The sequence below is a fragment of the Seriola dumerili genome, unplaced genomic scaffold, assembly GCF_002260705.1.
Source record: "Seriola dumerili isolate Sdu_G_001 unplaced genomic scaffold, Sdu_1.0 BDQW01000002.1, whole genome shotgun sequence".
In the NCBI taxonomy this organism is placed as follows: domain Eukaryota; kingdom Metazoa; phylum Chordata; class Actinopteri; order Carangiformes; family Carangidae; genus Seriola; species Seriola dumerili.
Genome location: NW_019174257.1, coordinates 9,785,422 through 9,804,297, shown reverse-complemented (window position 1 = coordinate 9,804,297; position 18,876 = coordinate 9,785,422). Strand labels below are relative to the sequence as shown.

At 40.4% G+C, this 18,876-nt stretch overlaps 1 protein-coding gene across 1 annotated transcript in view; it reads left to right on the top strand.

Annotated features, from left to right (window-relative positions):
• Nucleotides 1-18,876, top strand: part of LOC111221492 (low-density lipoprotein receptor-related protein 8-like) — a 167,402-nt gene that overhangs the window by 83,398 nt on the left and 65,128 nt on the right. The window contains exon 3 of the mRNA XM_022744908.1: nt 1,619-1,741. Within this exon, the coding sequence (XP_022600629.1) occupies nt 1,619-1,741 (123 nt within the window). The remainder of the gene's footprint in view (nt 1-1,618; nt 1,742-18,876) is intronic.

Below are 18,876 nucleotides of genomic sequence, written 5' to 3'. Positions count from 1 at the left end.
AGCAGTGACATGTGACACAATATAAACTGACAGAGGCTGCCTGGACTCTTCCTTGGTTTCATATTTATTTATTATTCTTCTATATTAGAAATCCATCTCCCACTGTAATTAAAGCACCACTGGCAGTAAGTGATGTAATCACAGGTGACTGGAGAATAGTGAGCTCTAGCAAATCATGTGTGATTCATTTTCACGGTCATCCGTCCAGTGCTTTAGCGTAGCACTCTGCCGACCTACATTCCCAGCTGGCTTGAACTATGGGCCGGTGAGGTGCTTTAACACAAGGCTCATGTGAAGGAAATGTAACAGCAGCAGTCGCAGTTACTTTCACTGCTCGTCAGAAGAAAATTACCACCAAACACACACACACGGTTGTTCAAATACACACACACACACACATACACACACTTCCTTGCCATTTGTCAGCTGCCCTCTCTGTATATTTCATCATGGCGAGGCAAGGCATTGCTAACATGCCAGGCGAGTGCTTTCTCTTGTTCAGTGGCTCTCGCTGTCAAGGAGAGGGATTTTTTTGCCTCTCTCCGTGACAGACTCAAGTGCTTCAATTTTCCCCTTGCTTGGAGAAAGTGACTGCACAAAACCTTTGGAGTCCGTGGGCTATCGGGAAACAGCAATACGCAGAGCCAGAGCCAGTTCTGCGAAGATCGTGCTGGACTCCGAAGGTGGATCATGGGTTAGTTAAAATGGAGCAGAGCTTCTGAGGCAGGTCAGGCAGGCAACCTGGCGAGCACTACGCTGTTCACATGTGACACAGTTGATACACGGCGACATATATCCAACACGCCCTCACACAAAAAGAGGCTGTCAGTGCTCTGCTCAGTCAATCTGCTTTAAAGCAAACAGCTCAGATTGTAAACACTGTTTCTCCTCCAAGGCAGCATCTACCTGTAAGTGGAGTCTTTTACCAGATTCATTCCTCAGACAGTACTGTAAATCTTAATGAGTCACATTTCATAAGTACATCTGCCAACCTATAAATCTGAAATTATGCAACTGGAGACTTTTTCTTCTATGCTGGATCTTTGTCGAGCGAAAAAAAGTTGTTGCACGCACACAGGTGGTGCAACTCTCCCTCCTATGATCTCACCTACTTTACAGCCCTGATCCACTTAGTCAACCTCAAAGAACAGGCTCCAACAAAGGCTGTCTAATCAAACGTCTCCTTGTGTCTCCTATTACAACTTGCACTTGAACTCACCACCAAGACTCCAGCCTGCAACCAGCCACATCAAAACATTGCGTGCTGAAGGTTAAATTAAAATTGGACTGGATAATTGGTTTGAAGTTGGTGCTTGGGAATTACTCTTGACTTAAGTTAAATTTTAATTGCCTAGTCTTGTTGCTTTTGTTAAGTGGATTATCACATTTCTGACAAATCTCCCTAGTGCTTATTGCAGTAATGTTTTTGCACTCTGTACCCAGAGATCACTAGTCAGTTAGTTTAATTTTATATTTATTTTTTTTATTCAGCCATCACTTCCTGGATTGGAGGATTTTTTTTTTCTATTAAATACCTACTTCATATCTACTGTAACGCTCTGTCACTGCTTTCACTTTCTTTGAGACTTAACATTGGATGTTTTCTCTGTCTCCATAGCAAAGAAGACGTGTGCGACCACAGACTTCGCCTGTAAGAACGGACAGTGTGTTCCTGCTAGGTGGCGCTGTGATGGAGAGCCGGAGTGTGCAGACGGTTCAGACGAGGCTGATGCAATCTGCAGTAAGTACCTGTCCAGACACACACACAGACAAACACTGCCACACATGTAGACAAACAGCGCCGGAAAGGCAAAAATACAGAGATGGAGGGGAGGTTGTACACACACTCACACACAGAGACACACACACACACACACATTTGACATGGTTTCAAATATGTTAACAGCCATTTATGTGTGTAGCTCAGTAGTGCACACTCGGGCATGTTTTTAATGAAATATATATACCAGCATGACGTCATTGTTTTTGTCTTTACTAATGTCATTTGTTTTGTGTTGTTTGACCTACACACACACACACACACACACACACACACACACCCTTTTCTTAGGCATAAAGCAGTCCCAAGGTTGCTCAGTCTCATTTTGCTGTGTTCCAGCTGCTGTGCCAACCTTCTCTTTCTTGCACACTGCCTCAGAAAATGGCTTTCAGTCGTTTTTTTTGGCATCAGACGCAGGATGCCCATACAGTGTATGATCAAGGTCACAGAGGATGGAAGAGTGGACAAGATATCTGGCGTGCTTCGAAAAGTGAGAATTAGAAATTAGAAAAGCATTCATGTGATGTGTGTAGGGTCACACATTACTTTTTAATCACTGATAGAAAGTTTTTTTTGTCAGTTTATACCAGTTAGGTTGCATTGCTGTTGCCCATCCTATAGAACTAGCAAGTGTTTGCTGCACATACTGACTGTAGGACAATGCAGGCATGATAGCGAAAACTACAGTGAAAAACTACAATGACCAATGTCTGTTTGTGTGTCTTGGATATTTCTCGTTGGATAGACAGAAAAAAACAAACCTTGTACATAGTTTTTGAATCGTTTCACTGTCTTGTTAATCATATAAACTGAAGTGAATGATTTATTTGAGGCACTTTTGGAAAAAGAGCTACTGTGCATGTGATGAAATAATGCATGTGAGTCATGATCAGCCAGGAGACCTTTTTATCCATCACTGAAATACTGAAAAACATCAGCTTCCTTTTTTTTTTTTTTTAAAAGCACATGTCAGCATGTGCTGGTGTAATGATGAAAAATGGAACAAAGCCTGCAAACATGCCTTAACTGTTGCACTCTTGTTTACAAGGTTGGCAGGAGGTGAGGTCACTTGCTGTTGCAATCATGAAAAATGGAACATTGCCCACTGTGATTAGTGGATTTTTTTTTTAATCAGCAGCAAGTCAGAGGTAACCCAGTGTTTACAGGTCGGGGATTGGACAGCAGAGAGGTGCAGTGAGTGTGAGGTGAGGTGCAGGGGTTTGTACAGCACGTCTGTGTTTTTATGGTGGGAAGAGAGGATCAGAAACGCAAGAGATAAATCATGATGAGTCAATGTGGGAGAGAAGTCACGCTGTGATGAGCCGCTCTGCTTTGACAGTTTGTGTCTTTAGATAAATGAGTTTCATCAGATGGAATGAAATAAGTTCAGAATCAGGGCAGTTTTAATACTGTACAGTGTTTGGGTAAGTTGGTACAGAAAAAAGAAAAAAAGATCTAATTAAATGATCAGTAAAAAGCACCAAACACATGAGTAATAACTAAGGTGTAATACTGTATTCATAAAAAATGAATGGCGCAAGAGGCTTTTTAGAAGCTTCCTGATTTGCAAGTTTCTGAACTTTTTCACTTTAGTTTTTGTAAAGTTTCAGGTTCACAGTAAGGAAGGGTTTACATGAGATACCAGAGCAGCTCAAAGAGAGCGTGGTCTGAAGGCTTTGAAAAAGTCAAGAGACTGTAGAGAAGAGAAGAGAAGACTGGAGATATCAAATTTTATAAAATGTATATGCATATGTATAGCTCAAATATGGGTTTGGGAGAGAAGAGTAGAGGAGGTTTGAATCCTGATGGATTTAGGATTTTGGTGAGTTTCATGAAAGATGATTTTGGGAGAGATTACATCTTGAATATTATTAAAATTGCTGAATGTAACATACCAGATGGTAATCCATATCCAAGCTGCCAGAAGTACCTGGTTTTATGAAGGCCATGTTCATACCAATGATAGCATTGCGTAACAAAAAAACAACCTTCTCACTCAGACCACCGTACGTTTTCTGGGTCATTGTTGCGTCTGATGAGCATTCAGACTTAGTTTACATTTCATTTTCAAACCTGCACCTGCCCCAGAGACGGTGTGTGACGGAGTGTGTGATTGCTGGAGATGGTTTGAACGGGGTTTAGCTGTGATTGGAAGGGCTGGCAGAGATCTGAGGAGCTCTCATTAGGAATCAGCAGAGTTATATGGTGCTTTGTAAACACTACAAGTTGAGTTGAGACTGGCCAGCTCCTAAGGCAGGAGGAGAATACACACAGACTTATTTCACATGGACTCACATTTTAATTACACATATAATCAGTGTTTCCTCCAAAGATCAGTCTCGGAACAGAACCGAACTCCTGGAGGTCAGTCTTCCCACTCCTGTGTAATCACACAACTTTCCATATGGCTGCGACTACAGGCCAGCTCCTATTTGCAATTTGTATTAAGATGATTTTTGAAGAGGTGATCAAAGAGCCCTTTGAAGTTTCTCAAAGTAATAAGTCTGATTGGGATGGGCCAAGGACATGTGTGTACGTGCACATGCCTATAAATGCTCTTGAGTGTGTGCACCAGCATAAGTGTTTGTATAAAGCCAGAGAGTCAATGCTTGTGTTTAGTATTCATCACAAGGTGAATCTGTAAGTCATTTCATCAGATTAGAGGACTTGTGGTTAAGTCTCATTATGTCTAATCAAGGTCAGACGCTGTGAGAGCTTCCCTAACTTTCTCAGCCACATTGATCCTCACAGCTGTGTGCGTGTGTGCATGTGTGTGCTTGTGTGCATGCGGCAGAGTGAGTGTGTGCTTTTGCATATGCGTGTTTTCATCAGAACACAGTAAATTAAAAGAATCATTTGAGTTGATGAATATGGAAAAAAAAAATCCTCTTTATATGCAGTTTTAATGCTTGACATTGATATTTATCACGATAAACTAAATTGTTTATGGATAATCCAGTGTATTCAATTCCTGAAATTTCAATTTTCCAAAAGTTTACAAAAGTCTTCAAATAAAGCCAATACTGCTGTGATGATTAGATATTACAGAGCTAGATACCTTAGTTTAAATCATGAAACACAGTTTTCTATCATCCCGCAGTAAACGGATAGGTTGTTTTGTGTTTTGATGATGAGAGTGGTGTGTAACATGTCTGCCCATATCTCCCATAGATGCAGTACAGTTCAGTGACTCCTAATACCTTGTATGGAAGATTCTGCATTTGTTATATTTCTTCGCTCTTCTATTTAGGTTTTTCCACCTGTCTTTACAGCGTCATATCACCTAACTCAACCTCATTTAATGTGATCAGACAGCCACTTGTATTTAATATCACACTTGGCTTCATCCTATACTTTATAAGTTCCTTGCTATGTCCTCTCTCTAACAGCCTCCCATCTTGTATCACATCCTCTTCTCTGTCCTGTTGGTCTATTCCCTGTTACACGTCCTCCACTTTCTGATCTGAGTTCAGTTTAAGTAATGCCTTTGATTTCATTGATTTTCCTGGGAGGGAATCGATGGGCTGATCCTTGAGACCTCTGGTCGACTGCTGATTAACTATGGACCCCTGATGACGCCTCTGAAACCACACACACACACACACATGCACACACACACTCTGGCTCCTCAGGAGCTGTCTGTAATTACACATCTGAAAATGAATCTGGGCCTTGAGGGGATTGTGGAGAAAATGGTCAATCAGTAGAGTGATGGTTGATGGCATGAAAGAGTGGTCGCGTCTGCACACGATGTTCGGCACTGATTTAAGTGCGAACAGGAATTTGTTAAAAATGTTCAAATTTTTGAACCAGTTCCTTACAAACAGTCACACATGTTGGGCGGCTGTGTCTCAGGAGGTGGAACAGGTCGTCTCCTAATCAGAAGGTCGGTGGTTCGACCCCCGGCTCCTTCAGTCCTTTGGCGAGATCCCCAAATTGCCTCTGATGGCTGTTCCATCAGTGTATGGGTGTGATGTATGAATGTGTGAGTGAATGGGTGAATGTGTGTTGTAAGTATTGAGTGGTCGATAAGAGTAGAAAAGTGCTTTATAAGTGCAGCCCATTTACCATCTACACACACACACAGACAACAAAAGATATTTTCTATTTACAGTGACAAGTTTTTATTACTGTGTCGCTGAAAATGTATTTCACTTTCCTCGGTTTTATTCTCTTGAACCATAAACTTCATGGTTCACATGAAGCATCCTGATTCACATGACAATGAATCAGATTAAAGTTCATTAAAATTTCTTAAACTCCTCCATAGTAGTTTCTCCACTGAATAGTTCATTTTAAGGGTGCTTCTGATATCTAAATGCCAAAGAATTACACACAATTATCCATTTAATAAAACAAAATGACTCATCATAGACCACCGCTGGGTCATCTGTATATTTTCACATAACTATTGAATTTACATAATGTGCTACGCTGTGGGGAGCCCGTGTTCATAATCCATGTACCAGACATCAAAGCTGTGATTTTCTGGGGTCTAGACATTACAAAGTCAGCGTCCATCAGCAAGATCCTGCAGTTTGACAGTCACTGCTGATTAGACTCTCTGAAGCACTATTTAAACTCCTTCTTTATGTGTGTACACTTTCAGCTCTGCGGCTGCATATCTACACTCCAGGGATTAAAGTGAGCCCTTCTCGCCACCCAAGTGTCCCTGTATAGATAAAGGCTATTGAACTGCATCATCAGACACTCTGCCAACCTCACTTAGCCGCATATTGGAGCAACATGTAACGCTCTCTCTACACTCCCCCGCCAGTCCAAGTGATGCTTCAAAACTTTGAATATATAGTGAAAACTGTTTGAGTGTTTAAGCTTCGTATTATTTGCACGATATAGAGGATATTTTATATTCATACCATAAAAGTCTTGTATCATCAACGAAAGTAATCGTATCATTACAAGTCTACTCAGGCGTATTTCACACTTGGAGGCCTGCTGATAAAGGCTGTAGAGAAAAGCCTCCCAATTCATTGTGAAACATAAGGGGAGGGGGGAAAAAAACAAAAACAAATGAGAGGTTTGATAACTTTAGAAGCCGAGTAATCTCACGTAACACATCACAGTAGAGAAGCATAGTGAGATAAAACAGAGAAACCAACAGTCTTACTGTTCTGTTTGATTTTGATGTAGTGATATCAAAGCATTTTATGTTTTTCATTTGATTACAAGAAAAAATGCCAATTTGGTTCTTTGATATGAAGGCTGCTAATTGTTTCATTGATGTTAAAATTGCACTATTCCACAAACATAACTCCGTTCTCTATCAGTGCAGGGCTCTGAACTCAGCACCTTTACACTCTAAATGTACATGTAACAATATAAGACATAGTCAAATGTGTCATTAAATGTTATAAACATAGTGTTATATCTTAATAAATAATGATGCGTTTAATACTTTGTACTTATCATCTAATTAGATCTTTTTTTTACCAACTTACCAAACACTCTAGGTATTAAAACTGATTTTGAACTGATTTCATTCCATCTGATGAAACTCATTCATCTAAAGACACAAACTGTCAAAACAGAGCGGCTCATCACAGCGTGACTTCTCTCCCACTATTGCTAGCCATGATTTATAGAGCTCATATCGAGTCACCACTGACTTTTTCTTTTTCATATGGTAATCATAGCACTACAGAGGTGGAAAGATAGTGGAAGTGGACAGTGAGACAGTTGGAGGACAACTGCTACTTTCCTTGCTACTACTGAGTCAAACAGGTTGTGAAACTTCTTAACTGGTGAGCCTCCTAAATATTTATACAGTATACTATAGTTAGGAGGAAGAATGCTGCTGGGTTTTTGCGTCATCCTGCAATCATGATAGAAACACCACAGCCTTCTTCCTATAAGGCTGGTGGTAACATTGCTAATTTTAGCCATGCTAGTGGTGTGGCTGTAGGGATGGCAATGTCAGTCTGACAACTTCAGTTCAGAATAAAATACCTTAGGCAAATTATTGGATGGATTGCCATGACACTGTGCAGTCATTCATGATCTGTAGAGAATAAAGCCTCCTGACATTAGTATCCATAACTTATCATCTAGCACGACCAGCAGGTCACTCTTCCAGTTAAATATCTCAGTAGCAGTACTTTGGGTTTAATGCTAATTAGCAAACGTTAACATCCTAACAAACTAAACCGAAACAGTGTTACAGACATTATACCTTGTCTAGCATGTTAGCATTGTCATTTTCATCATTTTTCACTGCTAATTTTAGCATTTAGTTCAAAGCACCACTGTTTTTTATTCCAGCTTCACAGATCCATTAAAGTGGCTTTTTCTTCACTCTGTCTTGTTGTATATTTGAATGAAACCCAGACTATTATTGACCTATGTATTTATTTACTGGGGGTTAGCAGCTGCTTACACTACTGTGACCCATTCTATAAATTTATGTTTATATGTGACTTGAATATGAGAGAGTGAGAAATGTATTAATTCATTTGCAGGAGGATCTGAACACTTTTGGCCGGTATTGTTCAAGATAGCAACCACAGTGAAGTAACACCACTGTGAAGCCAGCTGCCTTTCGGTGATAGTTAAAGTTGAAACTTGAACTTTTACCTCCCTCCCCCTCCATCTTTCTCTGTGTCCCTGCTGTCATCAGTTCCACCTGCTCCTGTGTACTGATGTGGGTTTTTCCTTGTCCACGTGCGCAGAGACAATAGGCAGGTCGGCATATTATAGCATGGAGGCAGGAGGTTGTGTTAGTTAATTATTTTGGAATATGAACGGGAAGGATCCAGTCAGTTGCGTTGTCGGACGGCTTCAATTTCATGCTTGAGGCAGCGGCAGTGCCAGGCATAATTTCCCAGGTGGCCTCTCTCCCTCTCTCCGTCTCTCTCTTTTCACCTGTGTCTCTCTCCCTTGCTCTTTTAGTCTTGTAGAACTCCAGTAACCCCACCACCAAATACCTAATACACACACATTCAAACAGACACTCACAAAAAATTTAGAACCAGAAAGAGACACACATGTAAGTGTGACTGAGTTCACTCTGATCTTCTGCTTCAGTAATCTAATTTGTCTTTGGTTTCCTGCTACATGTTCTTTTTGTGGAAAGCGTCTGCTACCCTGAGGTGAATTTCACACACTAGCCATGATGCTCACACATAAGCGCGACTACACCAAAACATACACATATGCCGACCTATTGTAGTTTCAATTATTGTTTTATTTGGCCCATTAGATAGTTGTAGTCAAAATTGTGAAATTAAATCTTCTATCAGCGCTCAACAGTTTCAGAGCATTTCAGTGGTGACTACAGTCAGTGGATGAATATAGACCTATAAGAGAAAGGAATTTTTTCAGCTCTGGTTGGGAGTGGTTTAATCATGAGAGCCAGTGGGATCAATGCAACAGGGCTTTGAACATCAAGGCTATGACTTACCACGTGATCGATCTGCATGTACTTCACATTTTCTCTCACTATATTTTCCTCATGTGGTGATATGTGATGAATATTTGAGGTAACAAGTAGATTTTTGGTTAGTGCTTTGTAAATTCTGCCACTGGTTCAAAAATGACTCATATACATTGTCTGTGGTTAAGGTTTGGTTCATTTTAGGAATTAAATCTGCTTGGTTCAGCATGACATAATCCAAACTCAAGGTCCACTTACTACCTTTTGGTGCTTTCAACCACATTACATGGTTGAAAGCACTCAGTGATGACTCCTTTTTCCTAGGTTGAGAATGAACGTCTATGATTTGCTTGGTTGAGGTTATAGAGAAAGATCATGGTCAGCATTTAAAAGAAACCAGTACTGACAATAATATAGTCACGTTTTATACATCCAACCATCCAACACAGCCTCCTGTCCTAAGACTTCCTATGGCAGTATAACAATGTCACAACATCATACAACTCCTGCCTCTCCTGAGAGGACATATGAGAGACGACGGTCATTATTCACACAAACACAACAGGCTGCTGGAGAGGAAAATGTAAACATAGTTAGTTTGAAGCATTTGAACAAACAATGCTGCTGTTTGTCTGGTGAGGACAGTTTACTTTGGCGGTGTTCACCATCACGGTTCTTCGTAGTTGTCTCCAGACGCATGGTCTCATCACAAAGTGACAGGAATCCTGTGTGTGTGTGTGTGTGTGTGCGTGTGTGTGTGTGTGTGTGTTTGCATGTACTCTATGACTCATAAATAATTGAAGCTACAGTTCTGACAGTGAGTTTAATGTCACCTTAGAAGTTGCTGGTAAACAAAAACAAATACTAAAAGGTCATCTCTCTCTCTCTCTCTCTCTCTCTCTCTCTCTCTGTCTCTCTCTCTCTCTCTTTCTCTCTCTCTCCTCTCATTGTAAACCCATCATCTCAGGCCCTCATGTGCATTGTTCTGCTTATCTTGCTGTATCTTTTGGCATCTCATTAACCGCACATGTCTTTACCTTGATTTATATCAGTAATAAGTTAAAGTGTATTGATCCCGTAAGGAGGATACAGAATAGCCACCTAACCACAACGTACACAACAAGAAATACTGTAGATATTAAGAATACACTACATTGCAGCTGCCATATGGTACCATCATTCTGCAATAACGACACCCACAAGACTAAGCTTAAAAGCCCTGTGAGAAATACCCAATTAATCAGAAAAAAAATTATTTATCAGTGCCTATAAGTGGTCATTAGCGATGTAGGTCCCATAAGTTACACAGAGAAAATCTCATCGTTTCAGTGGTGTAGCACAGTGATTGACCCAGTTTCAGCTACTGCAGGTAGAGCTTTTGTATGAGAAGTTCATTTATAATTGATTCATAGAGAGTAAAGGTTTAATTTCAAGTTAATTTTGCATTTAACAGCTTCTGACGACTTCATTTTTATTGATGAAGTTCAGGTTTCATTGAAGATGGATTTTAGAAACATGCTGTTGAACTCATTAACAACGAGAAAACCTCTTCATGTATTCAGATCTGTTTTATTTATTGGACCAGTATTTTCCGACATCAAGAGCATCGGGACGCCCATGTTGTGGCTGCGTGAAGGTGGAACAGATGTTTACAGCAAACCCGCTTCCTTGTTTACACTATACAGGGCATAGCAATCAACGAGAGAAAACTACCTACGCAGCAACAGCCACCATGTGATTTTTTTTGTCAATTCCATTCTTCCGTTCAATTAGTGACCCCAGCTCTTGGCTGGTTACGATTGATTGGTGGTCAATAAGTTTTTGCTCTCAGAGGGCTTCTTGCGGAGCTGGAACTGCCTGATGGAATTGCTTTTGCTTGTGTTTAGTCCGTCTTTGTAAAGACCCATGCATAATAACAATTATGTTTTCATTTGATTTTTTTTCCTTCTTTATTTAGCCAGTATGTGCTAAAAAAAAAATGGAGCTCCCTTTTTTTTGTTTCAGTCTTATTTTTTCTTCATACTCCCTCTCTTTAAAAGAAACACCTATAACGTTGGATAACAGATGTGGCATCCAAAAGTAGACTCAGGAGACAGAACAGGTGCGATTTAAACAGTTTTTATTAGGTCAAGAGGCAAACAGACAGACAGGCAAACAGATCCACCACTGAAGGCTAAGGGAGGAGAGCAGCAGTAAAAACGCAGCAGATGGTTCATAAGAACAGTCGGGGAGGAAATTTGACTTTTCGTAGCAGGAAAAACACAGGTGCAACTTTTCATGATAAATCTCCTGGCTCCATTTATTTGACCCAGTGTGCACAATAATGTGGCCCTGGCACTAGCACACCTGAAAGGAAAGCATACACTTTTTTATTTTATTGATGACATCTAAGTTTGACATGTCCAAATGTTCACCATGAGGTCTGTAGTTGGGTCAGTGTGCACAGCACAGAGATGAATCATATGAACCACAGGCAGAAGAGCAAAGAGATGAAGATGGAGCAGTTATGTCCATAATAAAAGCACATGTATTACCAGTTAATCTTAAACTGGTCCAGCATTAAATAACAGGTGTTTTTAGATAAGCAGCTCCATGGTAAAAAATAAAACAACTTTATCAACTGTATATTACAAAATCTGATAAAACTGGAGGCAGCAAACTTCAGTATAAAGCTTCCTCTATTGCAATTAATGATATTTTGTATCAAACCTATTATTCATTCAAAAGTTGTTGTTTTCAGACATTCTTTGTGTAGTTCTACATTTTTCTGTGACCAAATTAATTTTGCAGGAAATAGTTTTGCCAGCCTGAATCAAAATTCTGATGTTTGAGGATAGTACACGTGTCAAAGTGTATAATTTAACTCAGCCCTCCTTAAATCACAGTGACTTTGAAAGGCAACTTACACAGCCAGTAGCTGTCTTATATTATTAGGAAAGTCCATTCAGAAACCTTCAGAAGTCAACTATGCTCTCCCCATAATTTGGCTGCCTGTTTTAATCTTCACACCCCTGCCTGTGTGTCCTGACCCTGCCTTTGAATAAACTGCAGTGGAGGAAATAAGCTCAGAGTTCAGCTGTCAAGTTCAGCCCCACGCTATGCGCATCCCAAAAATATATGCTCCAACTCTCCTTGTGCTTTTCCTTCCTTTTGTCTGCCTCCCTCTCCTGCAGTCTCTCATTAGTTGAAATGTGGCACTTGCCACTGGCAGTATTTTTAATGCCCAATGTGTCGTCTATGTGTCGTCTACTAAACAACCATTAAGAGGCACCTGTTGGAAGAAAGTGGCAATTTCCTATGAGAGCTCTGGTGTCGCGCTGTATTTCTTCCCCCCACGGCACTGACAGACCCACAGTCTAGACTCTGCTAATGGTTCCACATTTAACAAGCACCTTCCCCCTCCCTCCCTCCCTCCCTCTCTCTCACAGCCTTGAGAGAGAGAAAGATATGGAAGACGAGAAAGCAAGAGAGAGAGAGGGGGGCATGTTCTTCAGTTTAACTTTGCGGAAGCCTCTACCGTCTTTTCCTGGAAAAAACAAACTGTACCACCTTAGAGACACATGAGAAAGAAGCAGTAAAACTGTTACTGGTGCTTATCTAATGACATAGTCCTGTCACATTAAGGTAGCTGAGGGAAATATACACTGACATTGATTCACATTTGATTTGGCCAAAATTTCAGAAATTTGCATAAAACTTGCAGAATATTATTGTCTACTATCTACAGTAAGAATCTTCTTACCGTTTCTGACTCCTTATCACTAGACCCCTGTTGTTTTTTTCTGTTTTAACTCCACTGCCTTGCTTTTATTTGCTTCTCTCCTGGTTTTGGTGCCAGGCCTCCACTTTCTCTGCACCTGCTCTCTCTGATCATTTTTTTCTCTCCTTTCCCTTGACTTTGATCTTTCTCTCTACAACACACCCCCCCCCCCCCCCTACATCAGGGCCACAATAATTGGAGATCAGCGTTCCAATGAAAGCCACTAATCAACACTAACCTTCATTTAAAATGTAATCTGATATTAACCACAAACGCCCTCTCCATAAATTGGATTTCACATCTGAAGGACAAGGAGGGGGGTGGAGTTGGTAATTCCGCGACATAGATGTAGCAGGTTGGCCTCAGCCTTGGTCTCCAAGTCTCAACTTACCCCCAGTGCCAAGGGGTCGACCGACTACACCAAATCTAAGAGTCAGTGCACAGAAATGTGTAAAGGGGACAGTTTTATCGTCCCTCCTCTCTGGAGATTTCCTTAAATATTTAAATTCTGTTTTAATAGTTTTAAATTAGCAACTGTCCAATCCCCAAACACTGGGCTTATTAATGCAATGAATTCTTTACATTTGTTTTTTCTTCTGCCAGTTTATATTGTTTTTTCTTATCATCACTGCAAAATACTGCAAATATTAAACCAGTGAACATCTCTCTGGTCTTGGGTAACTCTTCCCTCATCCCATAGCTTCCCCCATTTTCCCTGGCCATGAAACATCATGCTCCAGTTGTCTGTGTGCAGTGTGAGGATATGCAAAGTTCACACACTCATGGATTCACACATGTATTATGTTTCCTGACACAAACAACCACCAACACACACACGCTCAGTCATGCATACAGAAATATATGTACCCATCCTTACATTTATAGTACATACATACACATGTGAACACAGACCTACTTTAACTCATGCATGCACTCATTATGCTTACTGTACATATTTACACACACACACACACACACGGTTATTCCATCATCCAAAATAACTGACGTGAATTAATTGGAGAGAGAGTACGCTGGATGAAGCATTCTCTTTTTTCTGCACATTGCGAGTGATGCATTGCTTTGTAAACTGATTTAACAGCAAAAACAAAAAGAATTGCCACTGACCTGTGAAGTCACATTTTCATGTCATGTGGATACATCAACTTGTTTTATCCTTTTTCTTGACTTGACACCTCACACTGTCCCTCTACGGCTGCCTCATTCCAGATGATGCTTTAGGCTCAAAGAGGAAAATCAAATGGTAAAACTTCACAATATGAGAGAAGCAAACACACAAGTATTAAAACTACGTATAATGATAATTTACTTTATTGTAATCTTCAGATTTTCTTTTTCATTAATTTATTAAATAGTCCATGAAATGTCAAAAAAATACTGAAAAAATACCCATAGAGTGCCATAGGAATTAATCTGGAATTTAGTTTGCATTTTAGCACTTCTGGTCTCTTGACCAGAGGTCTGTGGGTTTTTTGAATGGCTTTTTGGTTAGATGGCTGAAATAAGGGTGATGCTGACTTCCAGGTTGGCCTAAATACGTCATCCCTATGGCTCTATTACAAATTTCAAGATCTTAAGGTGATGTCTTCAAATGTCTTTTTTTCAATCAAAAGTTCAACTAAAACCCAAAGGTTTTCAGAAGCTCAACCCAGAGAATTTTTTTTTTTCTTTTACTACTTTTGCTTGAAAAATGAATGAATTCATAATCAAATCAGTTGATTATGTTGTCTGTTGAACAACGAATTGATTACTCAACTACCTGTTTCAGCTGTAATGTGTATATAAAACATTATTATTTAACATTTTAGAGGAGAACAGTTTTTCTGCATTGCTCTTTAAACTCTGTGTGGCCTGACCGGAGGCCAGCTAAAAGCAGCTGTTAATGATGAGAGGAAGTGAAATAAGCAGAGGGTTAGCCTCATTTCAAAATGCCACACACTCTCAGCCCTGAGAGTGCTGCTCACTCCTAATGGGCACACACACATACAAAACAAAGCATGACCCTAAACTTACCTTAACAGGCCTTTGAAAATAAGACCACTGCTTGGAACGAGGTTAATGAGCGTCACCATGACGATATGACCCACTGCAACCGATCAGATCATTAGACTTGCAAAGCCCTTACAAGCTGAATAATTGGCTGATCCATACATCGCTCGTCTTGTATGAATCATTGATGCATATGAGTGCTCTGTGAGCTTAAGGCTCCCCTGCCTCCTGTCCTTTGTCTACTACAGCCCTTTCTTCTTTATAAAGGTTACAGCTTTAAGGGAAAAGCATTTAATTCATACTGCATGCACTGCAATTCCCTGAAAGAGATTAACTATGCACCCGCTACAAGCCCTCCACTTATTTCAATGAAATTGCATACTCTCAAATTAGAACAATATATTCATTGCGGACTACTTTTCCAAATCTCTGTTACGTTAAGATGCAATCCAGCCTACATCTCTAAATGGATTACAGCGTAACCTGGGGGGATTTGCAGTATGCAATTTTTAGCCGCATTTATGCATCGGTTAGCGTTTGTTGGTGATGCGTTTGTAGAAATGATTCAGGTCTGAATAATGAATGATTGACCAAATGAGAATACAGTGTCTATTGTGTGTGCATTTGTAGGCCCTCGGGTCACAAGAAGCCCCAGTTTGATCGGATTCCAACCCAATGCCTCTCGCCTCTGTTTTTGAGTCTCTTAGTCACACTCAAAGATTACCTATGACCAATATCTGACCCCACGTCTCCCACAAACATCTCACTCCATTTTTCAGCTCTATCTTAATTCCTTCCCTCTCACACATCTGTCTGCATCATCTATACCTTTTCCCCTGTTTCATTTGTTGTCCATGACACCTGGTTAACCCGGGTGACTGAGGCTAAAAGCAAAGACTCGAGCTTGATATTTGTTATTGTTAGTTGCCTGACCTATATTAAACTGTCTGAAATTAAGTGGCTGAAATTGTATACAGTCTTTATAGAAGCAGACCGAGGTACCAGGATGGCACGGTACACGGTTGTGTATTGATTCAGATGCCTTGGCCCTGTTTTTACCACTCAGAGTAGCCAAGTGATAAAAGTTTACTGTTCTCAAGCAGGCACTCGCCAATTTATGGTGCAACCTCATGGCTGAAACTTGAGTTTAATTATCCCATTTCACAGACGATCAGCTGTTATGGACCCCCTGTTAGTTTGGACTTAATTGATGGTCTGTCTAACGCATGCAAGAAAAAAAGTTCTCATACATTATTACAGACATTGTCACACTCATTATTTGTTGTAATTTCTAAAGTTAGAGGTTCTCTCAAGTTCATAGTTAAGAAACGGAAAAATAAGACATGTTGCCTCAAAAAGAAGCCGTCTGTGTGCCTATATGTTTATGAAACTATAAAATGCCTTCAGTATGGCATGCATTTTGCTTCGGAGTACATGTGGAGCAAATTGATATTCACAGCAGAGCAGAGTATTTGGGCATTCATGGTATTCCATTGATGTGATGAGACGTTCCTCACGTGCTTGCATAAATAGACGTTAAAGAATATAGTACTTCATCAATCAGTGCTCTGCTGTCTGGAGTGTAGGGTGAAGTCAGTGTACCTTTAAGCATTTTAAATTCCTGCAACTCTAATCCTTAGCCAGTACAGGGTAAGTCATCTATAAGCCTTCGTTTCTCCTCATTCATCATGTGCCATATTATCACATACGCTCCTCCTACGTGCCTTTGTTTTGACATTGTGTCTCACTGTGACAGACAGTGACTTGAGGATGACTTATATTACCTCCCAGCCTCATACGCACAGCTCATGATAAATAAATTATCTTAGCATTAGCCTGTGGGGCTACAAGCCTTCTGAATCAATCACCTGGGAGGCTAGCTTTGATGCTAGGCAGGCAGCTGGAGAGTGGACGTGGTGCCGCACTACAATCCTCCAGTCCCCTCCCTCCTTGTGAAGGGAAATTAAGATGGTAGTTAATCAAAAGTTCATTAGCATACAGCGCCTTGCTCAGTCCACCCCTATACACTGCTCATAATAGACACTTAGACAGGCCATGTGAGGAGAATAGCAAGTCTGTACCACTTCTGGCTGTGGACTTGTTTGAATTAAAAGACTGCATCGTCCTGTATGTGCCAAGTGAGACCAGAGAGACCCACTGAAAATACAACTGCACAATTTCCAAAATATTTCCTTCAAAGTACGTATGCTAACTAAGACATACAAAAATAACTTTTTTTTTTTTTTTTTTTTTTACTATAGATTCATTTAATATTTGCATAGATAACAGCTTGATATTTACCAACAAGCTGTCCCACATTATATTTCCTGGAGCCAGTGTAAATTCAGCTTGTGCCAGTTTCACAAACACAGACTTCTGTGCAGTGTTCACAAGAGTTTGCGGTTGCTCAAAAAAAAAGTTAAGTGTAGGGTTTGCAACTTTTAGGTGTTGCACACTGTCAGATGTTGTATTGAAAGCAGAAGACAATCATCAGAACAAACGTACAGCTGTAAGTGGGGTGATCAAGCACTGCACTGGCAAACTATAACCTGTTTTTCATGTTATGATAATTATTATTATATTTTCTCCAGTCTCTTCGCAACACTAGTCTCCATCATCTTAACCCAAAAATTTCATAAAAATAATGTATTCATCACATTTTATCCTCTTCCACTTTCTAAGCCAGTGTTATACTGAGAAAAGAGCCTCATATGCTAACAGGCAAATTACTGCTAACCCAGGGTGACTGTGAAATAAATGTATTAGTAAGGCACTGGGCTGAATATGTTTAGGCTTGTACGCCACTCCAAGTATTTTACAGAAATGGAGGTTGAGGGAGGGGTAATCCGAACATATGTGTCGTTTGCTTTACTTTGATGTATCCTGGATATATTCACTAACCACACGTGCTTTTTTTTTTTCACCCTGTTTTACACTCACTCGATAATGCATAAACCCGCCCCACCTGGGAGCTGCCTCTTTCCACCGCCGTCTCTTTACTGCTTGCCACCAAGCAGCTCCACTGGAGCATGGCTAGCATCAGTTCCTCAGCTGTTATTCACTGTAGGCCTTGGCAGTAAGCAAGCTAGCTGGCTGCTAACAGCCCAGTGTTTGTCTCTGCGCCCCAGGAGTTTTATAGCACATGAAATATTCATTCAGTACAAAATCTAGAGAATTGTGAATACCTATGGCTGTCAGCTCGGAAAAGGGTTTATAGCTATAAGTAGTTGTGTGTATGTGTGTAAGTATGTTTGTTCGTGCACAAGTGCAGGTGGTGTATCTCACTTGTATGCGTCTATGTGCATGTGTACAAACTTCATTGTGATCATTTTATGTTGTCTCTAAATATTTTAGGAAAAATGCAATCTTTACATACTCCCCTGCGGTGAGAGTGGCAGTCAGATATTGCACTTGGCTTGGAGTGTGATAACAGTTGGCAATATCTCTGCAGTCACGGATGTGTCCCCAGCTCGCTGTCGATAAGTCCATCAATGCTCCTCAGTGCCCGCTCTGCTGCTGGATACACCTGTCAGCATTTAGTGAGAGGGGAACAGAGACAGAGGGCAAATCTGTCCATACACCGACTTTCAAAAGTCTGGCAAAAGTTGGACCATATAAACCTTATCACCATCTGGACCTGCAAAATCAAACAACAAGCCGGATAAAAAAGATTATTTTTATTTCTTTTATTTTGTGTTACTTTCTGGCGCTAAATCTGTTTGGTTTCTTTTTGGCTGTGCAGACATGGAGGATGCTGCTGATCATGCTAATCGCCTTCATGTACAGCCACTTCTGAATATTCCAAACAAACTGCACTTGCTTCTGCAGACAATGTAAAGCACATCTCCTTGTTTGCACAAGCCAATTTTCTCTCACGAATTACAGAAACCTTTTATACACAGTATGAATGTGTGGCTATAAGTACTATTGTGTTGTATC